Source organism: Lucilia sericata, unplaced genomic scaffold (assembly GCF_015586225.1).
Source record: "Lucilia sericata isolate MDLA Ls3-8-SP2 unplaced genomic scaffold, ASM1558622v1 Contig000172F_arrow, whole genome shotgun sequence".
NCBI classification, from domain to species: domain Eukaryota; kingdom Metazoa; phylum Arthropoda; class Insecta; order Diptera; family Calliphoridae; genus Lucilia; species Lucilia sericata.
Genome location: NW_023994201.1, coordinates 33,610 through 47,402, shown reverse-complemented (window position 1 = coordinate 47,402; position 13,793 = coordinate 33,610). Strand labels below are relative to the sequence as shown.

The 13,793-nt window shown below is 37.1% G+C and overlaps 2 protein-coding genes across 4 annotated transcripts; one reads left to right on the top strand and one right to left on the bottom strand.

The window, feature by feature from the left end:
* Positions 1-3,867: 3,867 nt before the first annotated feature.
* Positions 3,868-5,174, bottom strand: LOC119601556 (transcription initiation protein SPT3 homolog). 2 transcript variants are annotated; one of them, XM_037952556.1, is made up of 2 exons: positions 4,845-5,174; positions 3,868-4,778 (listed from the first exon to the last, which is right to left on the bottom strand). In XM_037952556.1, the coding sequence occupies exons 1-2, from the start codon at positions 5,074-5,076 to the stop codon at positions 4,099-4,101; spliced, it is 912 nt and encodes a 303-aa protein (XP_037808484.1). In that variant the 5' UTR covers positions 5,077-5,174; the 3' UTR covers positions 3,868-4,098. The 2 variants fall into 2 exon arrangements, with proteins under 2 accessions (XP_037808484.1, XP_037808483.1); XM_037952555.1 differs by having other exon boundaries at positions 3,868-5,174.
* A 324-nt stretch (positions 5,175-5,498) lies between these two features.
* LOC119601559 (AT-rich interactive domain-containing protein 2) lies at positions 5,499-13,569 on the top strand. 2 transcript variants are annotated; one of them, XM_037952573.1, is made up of 3 exons: positions 5,499-5,931; positions 6,524-10,757; positions 12,138-13,569. In XM_037952573.1, the coding sequence occupies exons 1-3, from the start codon at positions 5,636-5,638 to the stop codon at positions 13,329-13,331; spliced, it is 5,724 nt and encodes a 1,907-aa protein (XP_037808501.1). In that variant the 5' UTR covers positions 5,499-5,635; the 3' UTR covers positions 13,332-13,569. The 2 variants fall into 2 exon arrangements, with proteins under 2 accessions (XP_037808501.1, XP_037808500.1); XM_037952572.1 differs by having other exon boundaries at positions 6,524-11,024.
* The last annotated feature ends 224 nt before the right edge of the window (positions 13,570-13,793 follow it).

The window sequence follows — 13,793 nt, the reverse complement described above, 5'->3', positions numbered from 1 at the left end:
CAGAGGGCAGCTGTCCTCGAACGTTTCAACCAGGGCACTTGTGAACGTTACCACTTTGGCATCTATATCCTCTTTATTTCGACATTGAAAAGTGTCCTGACCTAAACGGTTCTTTAGTAAGGTCCCGAACATTGTCCAATTAGTTTTAGACTTATTCCGAAACTTTATCGGCTTTGGTGGTGGCCTTAGTATTTTGAATCTTATGTACCGATGATCAGAAAAGGAGTGCTCGTCCGAAACTCTCCAATCCTGAATTTCGTTTATAAGCTCATCTGAACATATAGTTATATCTAATACTTCTTCTCTGATTCTATTGACGAAGGTAGCATTATTACCTAAGTTCAATGTTATCAAGTCTTTAGTATTAAGGAAATCCATGAGGGCTTGTCCCCTGCGATTGGTGTTTGTACTACCCCAAGTTACATGGTGCGAGTTGGCATCACAACCTATTACAATTTTCTTATTTTTTCTTTGTGCCTCTTCAACCAGTTTCATCAGATCCGACGTTGGTGGTAGTGTCGGAGAATCGAAAGGCAGGTAAATAGATGCAAGGAATATGTTGCCACGACCTTGCTTCAGCACCGTTGCGTCCGATGTTGATAATCCTGTTGAGAGGAGAAAACATAAGTTCTTGTGACATAAGATACATGTTCTCGGGCGAGATCCTGTATCAGCGTAGAAAAGTTGGAAATTTACGTGATTTAATCCAGAAACCTTGTTGCGAATCGTCCAAGGTTCCTGGATTAAATGGTAGCTGTCTCGCTCCGATGGAGGTTTATTTGGATAACCTCAATCATGGTCATCCATTAAACTGTCTTCCAGCGAGTTGGTGGTCACCTCCTCGCTCTTTGGATTTGACTCCTCCGGATAGCCTGAAGTGGCTATTAATGCAACTGTTGTGGCTATTAATGGTACTGTTGATGGCACTGCGGTGTTCTTATCAGGAATAGGAATAGCAGTATTTTTAATAGACACATTCCCAATTCTGGAGAGCACTGCTGTTCTGTCTTCTGGCGGGTGAGTGATTTCCTCCTCGCTTTTAGGATTTGACTCCTCAACATTGCTAGTACTTGCTAATGATGCTTTGGGTACTGTCTTAGGTGTTTCAGTGTCCTTGTCGGGGCCGGTTTTGACAGCCTTTTCAATCGGCGCCTTCCCAATTTTGGAAAGGGCAACTACACTTTCTTCTGGCGAGTTAATGGTAAATTCCTCGATTTTAGGATTTGACTCCTCAACGTTATCAGTAGTGGATACTGATGCTGTGGTCTTAGGTTTTTTAGTGTCCTTTTCGAGGATTGTTGTAACAGCCCTTCCAATCGGCACCTTCCCAATTTTGAATATGACAGATTTAGAGGCGAAGTAAGCCCTACCTTTATTCTTGGCAAGACTAGTCATGGATTTCTGTTCGATACCTATTACAAATAAAGTTCCCTCAGGTTCTTCTTTCCTGTAAAAAACATCCATTTTTCCACGGCCAGCTCAGAATTTTGACCTCCAAGAATTTGCAGTATACGTCCATTAGCCAGTTTACTGCCCATCCTTTTATGTAGACAGTGGACTTTAGGAGCACCGGAAGCTCGCTCTTCTTTGCCAGTCCCAGCCTAGCGCCGTCCCAGGGAGGAGGGATACTTTCCACCAAGTTCTTTAGGGTGCTAACACATTGGTGAGATGCCAAACTCATCAACATCACGCCCATGCTGAATTCGCAGCTCTCGCTCTCTATTGGTTGTTTGCCCTTTGAAGCGATTGCATGGTCCACAATCTTATTGTTGACCAGGTCTTCTATTTTACTCTGTTGGTCTATTGGAATTTTGCCTGTCGGATTACCGGCATCGTAAACTGCATAGCAGAGATCGTCCCGGTGCCTACTTCTGGCAACTTTGACGTAAGATGGCGGCTCTTTTCCTTTTCCTCCGTCTAGCTTCTCCTTCCTCGTTTTTCGGGGCTTCTTTTGAGATTCCCTTACCTTCGAGGTTGATTTCGCCGACGTGTTCGTCTTCGGAATATCTGGCTTGGCGTTGTCAACCTTACTCGCAGGATTCTCATTTGAGATTCCTTTGAGTGAAGTATGGCTTGGCTTCGACTGTGTATTAGAAGACGGGGAGCTCTTTTTCTTTTTAGGTTTATTCTCAGTTGTCAACTCCTCGGAAGACCTGATCCTTTTTGCCTCAGATCTTGTGAGAGAGTCCGATTTTTCCTTTGGAGTGTCGTGGGATTGACTAACTATGATTTCCTGAAGCATCTTTTTCAACTTCTTCCTCTGTGCTCCAGAAAGTCTTTTCTTAGTAATAGGTAGTTTAGCTATGCTATCACTCACCTCTTTCACCATTTGCTCTACTTCATCCTTTTTGGGATTTGCTATAATGGTATTATTATTATTATCATCTGTTAAATGAGTCATCTGTTAAATGAGTCTGTTAACGAGTTAAATTCTGTAAATTGGAAAATTTTTGTTACAGCCCCATTGACAAATTTTTAAGGATGTGTACTCTAGACAATTTAAATATGCAACATTTTTTCCTCAAAAATATCAGTAATGTAAATAATATAAGATAAATGTTGGTTAAAATTTTTTTGAACGGCAATTCAGTATAAAATCCTTTAAAATAAAAATGTTGTGATTTCAGCCGCATATCAAGGAATTGGATTTCTAACGTAAAAGGTTACATTTCCTGTAACCTTTTCTTTGGAAATGATCTGATGTGTTAAAAGTTTGAAAGAAAATCAATTTACATAAACAATCAATGAAAAGTAACAATCGTGACTTTGAACTTATTAAACAGTTTGTATTTCCTCCAATGTACGTAAGTAAAAATAAATTGAAACAAATAAAATATTTTCATACAATATGTATGCACATTAGACCGACTCACTCTATATGGAAAGCAAAAATGTGTTTTTGTTACCCCTCTCAAAATTTACCTTGCTTTGTTTTATGATTCCCAAAATATTTTAAGTCTAACGATGGCCGTTCGTGAGCTGGACCAAATTTAAAAAAGGTATTTTTGAATTATTTTTTTTTTAATTTTATGTTTGTTTAGAAACAATATATTCAACATGGGGTATTATTTGAAAGGGGTTTTAAAGCCGCGTCTAATAATGTATTAATCATAAATAACCGTCTGCTCATAATTGTCATATTCCAAAAAATTGAAAATTGTTAGGTTTTTCATTAATATAAATTTGTTTAAGAAAAAACTGTAAAATTAAAAAAAATAACTAAAAAGGGAATTTTTTGAACCGGTCCAGCTCACGAACGACCATCGATAGACTAGAAATATTTTGGGAACCATCATAAACAAATCAAATATTTTTTAAAGCTGGGTAAAATTTTTAATTGTACACGAAAAATCATGTCCCCCATATGATATTTTCTTGAAAACTGTCCAGCTCACGAACAGACAACACTAAACCTAAAATATTTTGGGTAACATCATATTACTCAAGCACCATTTTTTGTGCGTCGGTCTAATGTGCATACGTTTTCATTCCCGACAACGCTATTAAATTATAATCCATTGAATTAAATGCGTCTTACACATGGAAATCAACACGCAACTCCATTCATATTTGCCTAACAGGTTTAATAATTAAACCTGTTTTCAAACTAATATTTAGATGAGCATAATTTGATTTTAAGGATGATTAGACATATTTAATTTAATAAAATGGTTATATTATATGTTTCACAACAATTCCAATTGCTTTTTTGAAAATCGTATATTTTATTTAAATTGTTCCATTTGTATATTAGAAATTATGAACAATTAAGTCCTGGCTAAGAAACAAATTGTTTTATATACTGCCCTTAATGGTTTTTGCAAAAACTCCAGTTTAATTTAAAAATGTTTAATTAAAACTACAGAATTTTTTTTTTTTTCAGTTAGGTATTTCATATTGTAAAAATAGCGAACATTTCTGAAATACAATTGGAAATGGTGCATTAAACTTATATCAAATGATTAATGAGTATTAACAAAGCACTTGGCCTTTTTGAGTTCATTATGCATGTAAAAGTAATAATTCAAGAATATGAAAGTACGTTCTTTTTTATCGAAAATTTATTAGATGCCAAAATCACTCTCTCCTTTACACCACTTACAATGCTAAAAACGAACGACGAAAATCTGTATCACAAGAACTTCGATAGAAACCAACTTTTTTACTCGTCATTTGGCGAAAACGACGTATGCCCTCATGAATCTCTTGAACACTGATGGGCTTTACAACTTCCATGCCGCGACCTTGGGTAACTTCTGGACAAATGTGCATCATAGCTGGCGAAGCACCAGTTGAGGTGACACGACTATAAGGCTCTGTAACACGATTGGAAGAATTCAAACGTGTTAATATGGCATAATCTACTATAACGGCAATAGTTTCATGGGCAAAGTAGGCCAAAATATTCATAGTTGTTGTGGGAATTCTAAGATCGGCGGGTAAATCAAGAAAACGTCTAAATTTATTCTTAATCTTTTCTCCATGCCGACAATAGAACGAAGTTTTACGTGCCTCATTGAACTCCAAATACTGTTGACCACTCAATATTTGGGAAATGCGATCTGCTCGAAACAAACGACGAGTTCTATCTTCATCATACATTTCGGGTACATCAATGCCAAGTTCTTCATCGGACTCTTGTTGATCCAAGTCTTCCATGAAATCTTGTGGACGGCCAGTTCGTATGCTTAGGAATTTCTTCAATATTCGCATATCCTTTAAATGTTTACGCATTCTGGCAATTTTCACAGGATGATTACGCATTAAAAATTCAAAATCTGCTTGTGAAGGACACGGATTATTTTTACGTTTCATAGCTACCAAAGAAGCTTCATTGAACATGCCTCTAAGCTGTTGCTGCAATATATGTTCCACTAACTTAACACTCTCCATACGCGGTTGATCACTATCGCCAAAGCTACGCATAATATCCGAAATTTCCGATAATAAAGAAACTGGAGAATCGTCCACCACCACAGTGGCGTTGGGATTTGCATTTGAGCCTGTTACCGCCGTTATGGCAGGATTTATAACAGCAGCTACATTTGTTGTTGTATTATTAATATTGCAATTCATAATTATTAATGTTTTGTTTAATAGAAATCAAGAAAAATTTTTGCAATTCTAACAACAAATTTTTTATGTAAACAAACTTATTATCAGTACTGCCAGCAGAAAATTATTTCAAACAGCTGTTTTATATACATGACATTGCCAGGTTAGAGTTATTTGGTTTTATTTTTGACTTACCAACTACCTCTATGAATTGAGTGCACCTTTTTAATTACAGTTGGCAACTTCATTTGTGTGCCTTTATAAATATTTTTCGAATTGTTTTTCCTAATTTCAATTGTTTTGTTTTATATTAAGTGTTTTTCAAAACCCGATTTTAATTATGACAATTTTTAAAATCCGATTTTTCAAAATGTTTCTTTCAAAATCCCATTTTTCAAAACACAGCTAAAAACTTAGACGGCTTACAGCCGCCGTCGTCATTTTTGTTTGTCGGCACAGATTTCTGGGCGGCATTTGTCTTCTTCTTTACGCTTTTTGTGTGCTAATTTTTTTCGGAAAAAATGCTAAGTTTTTAAAGAAATTCGTGTAAAATTATTATTAAAATTGTAATGCTAATAAAATGTTACTAAACGAGTCTATGAAAACATCAAATATCTCACAGCTACAACAAAATGATGGCTCTACGAATAATAATAGTGCAACAAACACAATTGGCGTCATCACAGCCAGCACGGCTTCTGCTAACGCATCTTCTGGAACAACAACGACCGGAACACCTTTAAGATCACGAAATAACAATAGGGATCGTCAGCAATCCGATGACAAACAGGATTCCAGTAATATTAAGGGTAAAAACCCTCCTAAGCCCATGGAGGAATTTTACAAAGACCTTCAACAATTCCACGAGAAAAGGGGGTAAGTGTTTGATTATATTCATTGGTTTTTAGAAAAACTTCCTTTTTGTTTACCAAATAAGTTATTACAGTTTAATAAAGAAGTTTTAAAAAATATTAGAAGATAGTTTCAATTTAATGGTAATGGGAGTCTCAGTGTCTACTAGATTATCCGTCTACCTACAGCCCAATGAATTGTTAGTTATAATTGTGGCTATTATAATTATAATTGCAGCATTATTGTAAATCGCATTGAAGGATTCTTCAACATGGTTTGAGAATTTAAAATTGCATTTTTTATGTTTTAAAATAAAATAACAAAGCACAAAGTCCTATAGGCCGGCTTAGGATGTCTGTACAGAAAATGTAATTGTAAACAGTTATATCAACTGCTTGAGGAATCTATGTTTCATATGGATCTAAGACTACATATCTTATTTAGCGTTCATTCTAACGTTCATACCTATATCTAATATTAACGAAAAGTACTATAAATTATTATTGGAACTTTCCTACACGGAATTTCTTATAAAATTAAATTAATATGTAAAAAATCTTTAAAAGTTCTTTGTTTTAATGCTAGTATTCAAAATCTTAATTAATTTCAATTATAGCACTCCCATCATGCATATGCCGAAAATAACTGGTCGTCAGGTGGATCTTCATCGTTTATATTGTGAGGTCACAGAAAGAGGGGGATTTCAAAAGGTCAATATGCGTGACGAATGGGAAGAAATTTTACCAGAACTGGGCTTAAAAGAAAAAATAGTCAACGGTTCTGCGGCACTCAAATATATTTATCGTCGTGTATTAGAAAAATATGAATGTTTAAATTATTTCGGTGAAGATCCCGATAAAGTAGATGCTTTAGCGGCTGCCGAAATGAATGAATTTAATATGGGTGGAGGTCGTGGTAGAGGTTCACGGCATCCCACCTCTTACAGCAGTTCAAATCCAACCATAATACACAGTGTGGCTATGTCCTACAACTATAGGCAGCATCATGTAAATATGGATAGAAGGAGGCAGTTTAAGTTATCCACAGATCTACACAAACCCTCACCTTATGAAAAGTTAATGTTGTCATTACTCTCCCCACTACCAAACGAACAAGACTTTGCCATAAATGCCTGCACGCTAATGGCCAATGAGGCTAGACATACCTTGAAATTAAATGAATTTCCAAAGTTATTGGATGCTTTGTTAGCTCATACGGGTGTATTTTCTGATTATACCATGCGCAAGTTGTTCCAACACATTTATAGTGGTGTTAGGCATCATTCCTTGTATGGATTTTGGTATGATTTGTTAAGCGACAAGCCACAAATATTGGATTTGTACACAGATGAACAGTCGTTGCGTGAAGCAGCTTTAATAGATGACTACGATGATGGCAAACCGGAAATGGAGGGCATATGGCAAGATTGTACTGAATTGGACTTTTTAAATTTACGCACCGGTTTGGGTACACAGGACTATGTTGGCCAGAGAGTATTACAAGTGGTGTCTATACTCCGTAATCTCAGTTTCCAGGAGGAGAACTTGGGGGTTTTAGTAAAAAATAAAACATTTCTACGTTTCCTGGTGATGAGTTCCAACATACGCTGGAGCAATGTTCATATACAGGCTCTAGAAATTGCAGGCAATATAGCTGGAGAATTGGAAATCTTAGATCCTACCATAGACGACTTATCACGTTGCCTAATGGCCACCATATGTGATGGTATTGAAGGCCCTGATCGAGGTGTCATAATCAATTGTTTAGAGATTCTATACAAATTGTGTCAGAAGGACACAAATGAGGACTATGTCCTAAAGTGTTTAAATAACAGCTTTTATAATACTATATGTTTGTTTTTGTCTCTTAACGATATAATGATGTTACTCTTCACTCTGGAAGCAATTTATGCTCTCACTTGTTTAGGTCCCAAAAGTTGTCATTCTATGATGCAGGTAAAAGGCATTGTAGACCAATTGGTTTCTTTAATTACTGTGGAGGGTCAAGCTTATGGTCCGGATGGTTGTATATTGATGCGTGTAGTTGAAACTGTGCCGGCCCATTTGCTTCCCACGGTGGCTGAAAATATTTCAAATTTACAAAATGTGGCTCATATGCCACAGATACTGACACCTAATCCAATGCATGTTTCTGAAATACCAGAATCTATTGGTGAAAACACACAAACACAGCAGCAACAACAACAACATCAGACTCAACAACAATTACAAATGCCTCAAAACTTTACACACGACGATGAACAATACGCTTTAGCTTGGCTGGGAGCCACCTTTGAACGCGCACCTAATGTATCGAGTTTCATTGAAACACAGGAATTGTATCGCATGTATTTGTCACACTGTCAAAAATCCGGCAAGCACTCGGTAGTTAATCATTTGCATTTTCCCAAATTGGTACGTCTAATTTTCACCGCTGCCATTGGACCAACTACAGTAAAAAAACTTGATGGCACTGAATTACCTGGATTACACTATGTGGCCATAAGATTAAGAGCTCAACCACTACCGTTGCAAAAGTCAAGTCTATCGGTTAGTACTGGTCCAATCTCACCCTCGGGCAAGCAATCCGAAAGCTTAGGCTCTGCTAGAAAAGCTAAGAAAAAAATTAAGCAACAAACCGAATCACCGGTCTCCGCAACTACACCAGCAGCACCGCCTGTTGTTGCTGCCACTACAGCTACACCTCAAGTAACCACAAATACAGGAGTTGCCACTGCAACTACAGCAGATAACCTCACAACTGCTGCAAGTGTAGCAGAAACGGTTAAAGAAGAAGTAAATCCGGTTATCCCAACAATGCCTCAGGCAACCATACAATCAGTGATCGAAAAACGTCCTCCAACGCCCCAGCAAATTGAGGAGAAAAAAGAGGAGAAAATGGATGTTGATGAAAAAGTCGATATTCCTGCTAAATTAGAAACCCCTACACAGACAATTGTGCAAAGTGTGCCGGAGCCTGAGCCCATGCAGGTTGTAGATTCAACTTCCGTGATTCAGCCAGCAATGGCACAAAATCCATCATCTTTAATTAAAAGTTTGCTGGCCAACAAAGTCAACCAAAGGCAGTTGAAACAAAAAGACATTGCAGCAAGTTCAAATAACACAACAGCAACCACAACTTCTGTACCCACTACAACTGCACAGCCAATCAAAATGACGACCACGGCCATCACTGCTTTAGTTAATAACCCACTCATGCAGCATACACCAGTAAAAGTAGGACAAACTACTATAAAACCTCTAAATCCTCACCCTCCCATTTTGGAGAAAAAGCCACAAATATCCGAATCTACACCTCCGCCCTTAGCCCCACTAAGTGGCGCAAATGTTGCTAAGGATGCGTCTGGCAGGCCTATAATTCTAGCAAATCAAATGTTGGTAGATATTCTAGACAAGAAAATGGTTGATCCACCTATACCGACTAGTATTATACAAAAACGTAAAATGGAGGATAATTCAGGAAACAACAAACGTTTGGCTTTGGAAACCAATTCCGCTGCAACATCCGCAAAAGAGGAGCCTCAAGTAACGCCTTCTAAAAATGCTGCCAACTTATATGCTGAAATGGCTGCTTCAATATTGGAGGATGAAGATCTTGAAGAGTTTTCAACTCAAACTCAACAACAACCACAGCCTCCTCAACCACAGTTAGAACAACAACAAATCCAGCAAACTTCTCTTATCATACCGGCCAAGGTACAGCAGCAACAGGCAGCAGCTGCACCTTTACAGGGTGTACAAAGGCAGCTGGTATTTCAATCGAATCAGCCACAACTAAAACTAACACAGTCCGTACCAACTACCAGCCAACAAATGCCCAATGCAATGGCGACTATTAAAACAGATCAGGGTCTACAAACCGTTCCAGTAATACTGCAACAAAAACCCATGGAAGTGCAGCAGCAAGGTCAAACTCAAATCATACAACAAATGATGCAACCTGCTGCTCAACAGCAACAAACATATGTTTTAGCCACAAATCAACAGGGACAAACTTACTTAGTAGCCCAACAAACGCAGCCACATCCTCCTCCGCCACCACCTCAACCTACTCAAACGGTTCTGGTCACTCAAACTCCCCAACAACAGTCGACGGGACAAAAGACCATAATTATATTGCAACAGCAACCCATGCCTGGACAACAGCAGCAGATAATTACCACTGGACCTCCAGGCCAAGGACAAAAAATGATAATGACTACTTCACAAGGCCAACAAGTACTGGTTACCCAAAGACCACAAACGCCACAGCAAATATTCATCAATCCTCAAACAGGCACTGCCACACACATTCAACATGTACCGATGCAAACCCAAACCAGGCAAATTATTCAGACCACTAACCCCCAACAACAACAACAGCAAACAACACAAATTCAAGCTGGACAAATATCACCTTCCCTGCTGAATCAGCTAAATCAAATACCAGCCACCATAAAATTACATCAACCAATAGCCCAACATACAACGCCTTCTCCCCAACCGCAACCTGCCACGATTACACGCATGGCCAAAACCGTTTCATTAGTTCAATCATCCAACACCCCTACGGCACCGGTGGCTATACCTCAGCTACAGCAACATCAATCCATTATACAACAACACATTATATCAGGACCATCAGAAAAACGCCATGTCATACTTAGTGGAGGCGCTGCTACTGGCGGCGGAGTTGGTATGCGTGCTATAGAAATAAAAGAAACTGTTATTACCCAGGCTCAGCAACCGCCACAGCAGCAACAACTTAACTCGCAGACTATTATAACAACACAACAACCTCCACAGGGAACAGTTGCATCGACAACAACTCCACCACTTCTACAACAACAGGTACAGCAACAAATTAGGGCTGTTATTGAACAACAGCAACATCCTTCTATTATACAGCAAAAAATATCCTCGTTGCCAGTTGTGCACCAGCAACAACAACAGCAGCCACAGGCTTCTTCATCGTTGTCATCGGCAGCACAGCAACAACATCAGCAACAAACTAAAACACAAAATCAAGTATTGATACAGACTAATATTGCTGCCTCCAAACACAAAACATCACTATCACAGCAACAACTGCAAACACCAACACTTAAAGCAGCAAAGGTTTGTTTCGTTTTTGCTTAACTTCAGTCTGCATCAGCAGTCAGCAAAACAACAAATAACTTTTTCCATTTCAATTTTTTATTCTTGTATCATTGAAATTATTTCATTTAATTACATTTGCTTTTGTTAAACGATAAAATCAGCATCATTTGAATTGATAAATTAAAAACGATAAAAACATTTCGAATTTTCATAAAAATTTAAAAATCCACTTTTCACGAAAAAAGAAAATCATTATTTTTTAATTAATCATTTGAATGTGGCTATAATAGCTTTGTTCCAGAACTTTTCTGGCTAAAGAGAATTAATGAATTTTCTCTTCGTACTTATAAAAAGTACGGGAACAGAAAAAACAAAATTTCTCTTTCAATAAATTTGTATTGAAGTTTATTCATAAAAATTTCTATTGAAATTAAAATAAAATTGAAAAACTACAATCAGACATACTTATTTATGAAAATAAATCAAAAATATCAAACATTTTTTGTTTTCAATGTATTTTTTTAAACAAATAATTTATTTGACAATTTTGTTTTCTATTTGCCAGGAAAAAATTTTCTGGCTAAAACCTGCAAGTTCTGGCAAAGAGAAAATAATTTTAATTGCTCAATTTTGTTCTCTTTTACAATTTCTGGTAAAAACCTGCAAACTTGACAAGTAAAGGAACAAAGCTAATATGTTTGCCTTAAAATATCAATTCAATGGATAAAGATTTTATTTGCTTATATGTAATAGTTTGTTTCCTTTGCTGCTTATTATTTACACTCTTATCTCTGTATCCAAATTTTTGGTTGTGAAACATTGTTTTATTTTTCACGAAAAATTTATTTCATTAATAAGCTTTTTTCGACTACAATTTTTGTTTCAAAATTTGTTTTATATTTTTCCAAAACATTGCAATCATTACTGGTTTAATTTCTCCAAATATCTTGCTACACTTAAAATTTCCAAATTACAAATAGGAAAAATTCAAATTATACGATTGCTGGTGTTTGTGTTATACATATGCATACTTCACTTTGGTTGATTTTATTTTAGCATTTTCATGATATTTTATGCACTTTTAATGAATACAAAAAATTTATTTGTGTTTTTCTAAATATAACTTTCTAGCTACCGGATCCAACGCCTTCTCTGATACAATCAAAAAATCAAACTCATAATGTGACACATACTACTGCTCCCTCAATTCCAATAACAACTCAATCACCAGGCGTGGGAAATATTAAAAAACCACCAACTTTAATTAAACCATCACTACCCACAGTTAAATTGCCTCCGATTGTCAATAACGCGGGACCACCACCGCTGGCAGTGGTAAATACCACAGCAGCAGCTAACAATTCAACTGGTAATGCTCCTGCTCCAACGACTATTGAGGTAAACAAAAAAGAAGAAAATGTCAAAACACAGACGACAGCACCAGCTCAGGGTTCATCTGCAGCTAAACCGAATCCCCCACAAACGCCACAAACTTCAGCCACATCCACAGCATCAACCACAACATCGAGCAATAGTGCTGCCGCAGCACAACCACCAAACAATCAAAATCAACCACAATTACCAACACAACCACCACCTCAACCAACAAGTGCTCCGCTCGCCGTAACAACACAAGCGCAGCAACCACCCCAACAACTCTCCACTCTGGATGCCCAATGGTTATACATATGCGATTGGCGCAATTGTCCACGTAAAAAATTCAAATCAATGGGTGATTTACAACATCATGTTTGTACATCACATGCTCCAGATCATTTGGACCCAGCGGCAGATATCTTTTGTCAATGGGGTGTAGGACCCGGCCTTTGTGACGGGGTACCTCGTAAACGTTTTTCACTTATGACCCATCTTATCGATCATCATTTAACACTGGATAGTTTAAGAACAGCTGTTCAACGTAGAATTGCTACCGGCATGTACAACATAACACCAGCCATACCGCCCGTTACCATAGTACGTAACATTGAACTTTCTCAAAGAGCTAACAATGCCTCGCCCTCCCCATCGAACTCTTCATCGTCCAGTTCTCAGACCCAATCGACTACTGGGCTTTCAGCTTTACAGGCTATTAAACGTCACACAACTGATTTGATGAATTCAAAAGAGCTAATGGATGAGAATGAAGGCCCCGTTACCAAGAGTATACGCTTGACTGCCTCATTGATTTTACGTAATTTGGTGACGTATACATCTACAGCTAAGCGTAGCATACGTCGCTATGAACCACATTTGGCAAATATTGCTTTAAGTAATGTTGAATCAAGTGTTACTATATCTCATATTCTCTATGAAATGAATGGTTGAATCATACATATTATGTATTTTAATGATATATACATTTTTACATAAGTGTCAATCAGCTTTCTTTTTATTTAAAGTGTCTTTACGTTTAAAAATAATGCGTTTTTAAGTTTGAATTGCAGTTATTTTATCTTTTATTTTTTTTTCTATAACACATATTTCATTTCCATTCGAAATGTCCTCTAATATATTTAATACACACTTTTTGATTTTACAATAAAAGCTCGATTTTAAAAATCAATCAATGACGTGTCTTGAACTTATTTTACAATGGATTTTCTGTTTTTAGAATGTTTTAAAATAAAAAGAACTTCAGCTGGGTGGTATCACTTATGATAAGGACGATTCGTAAATCGTACATTCGTTGGCAATTTAATTTACTCGAATGCACTCAAGCCCTGGAATACATACATAACTCCATCTGTTCGTTATTTAGGGACTGTAATATGCCTGACTATTGCGAAG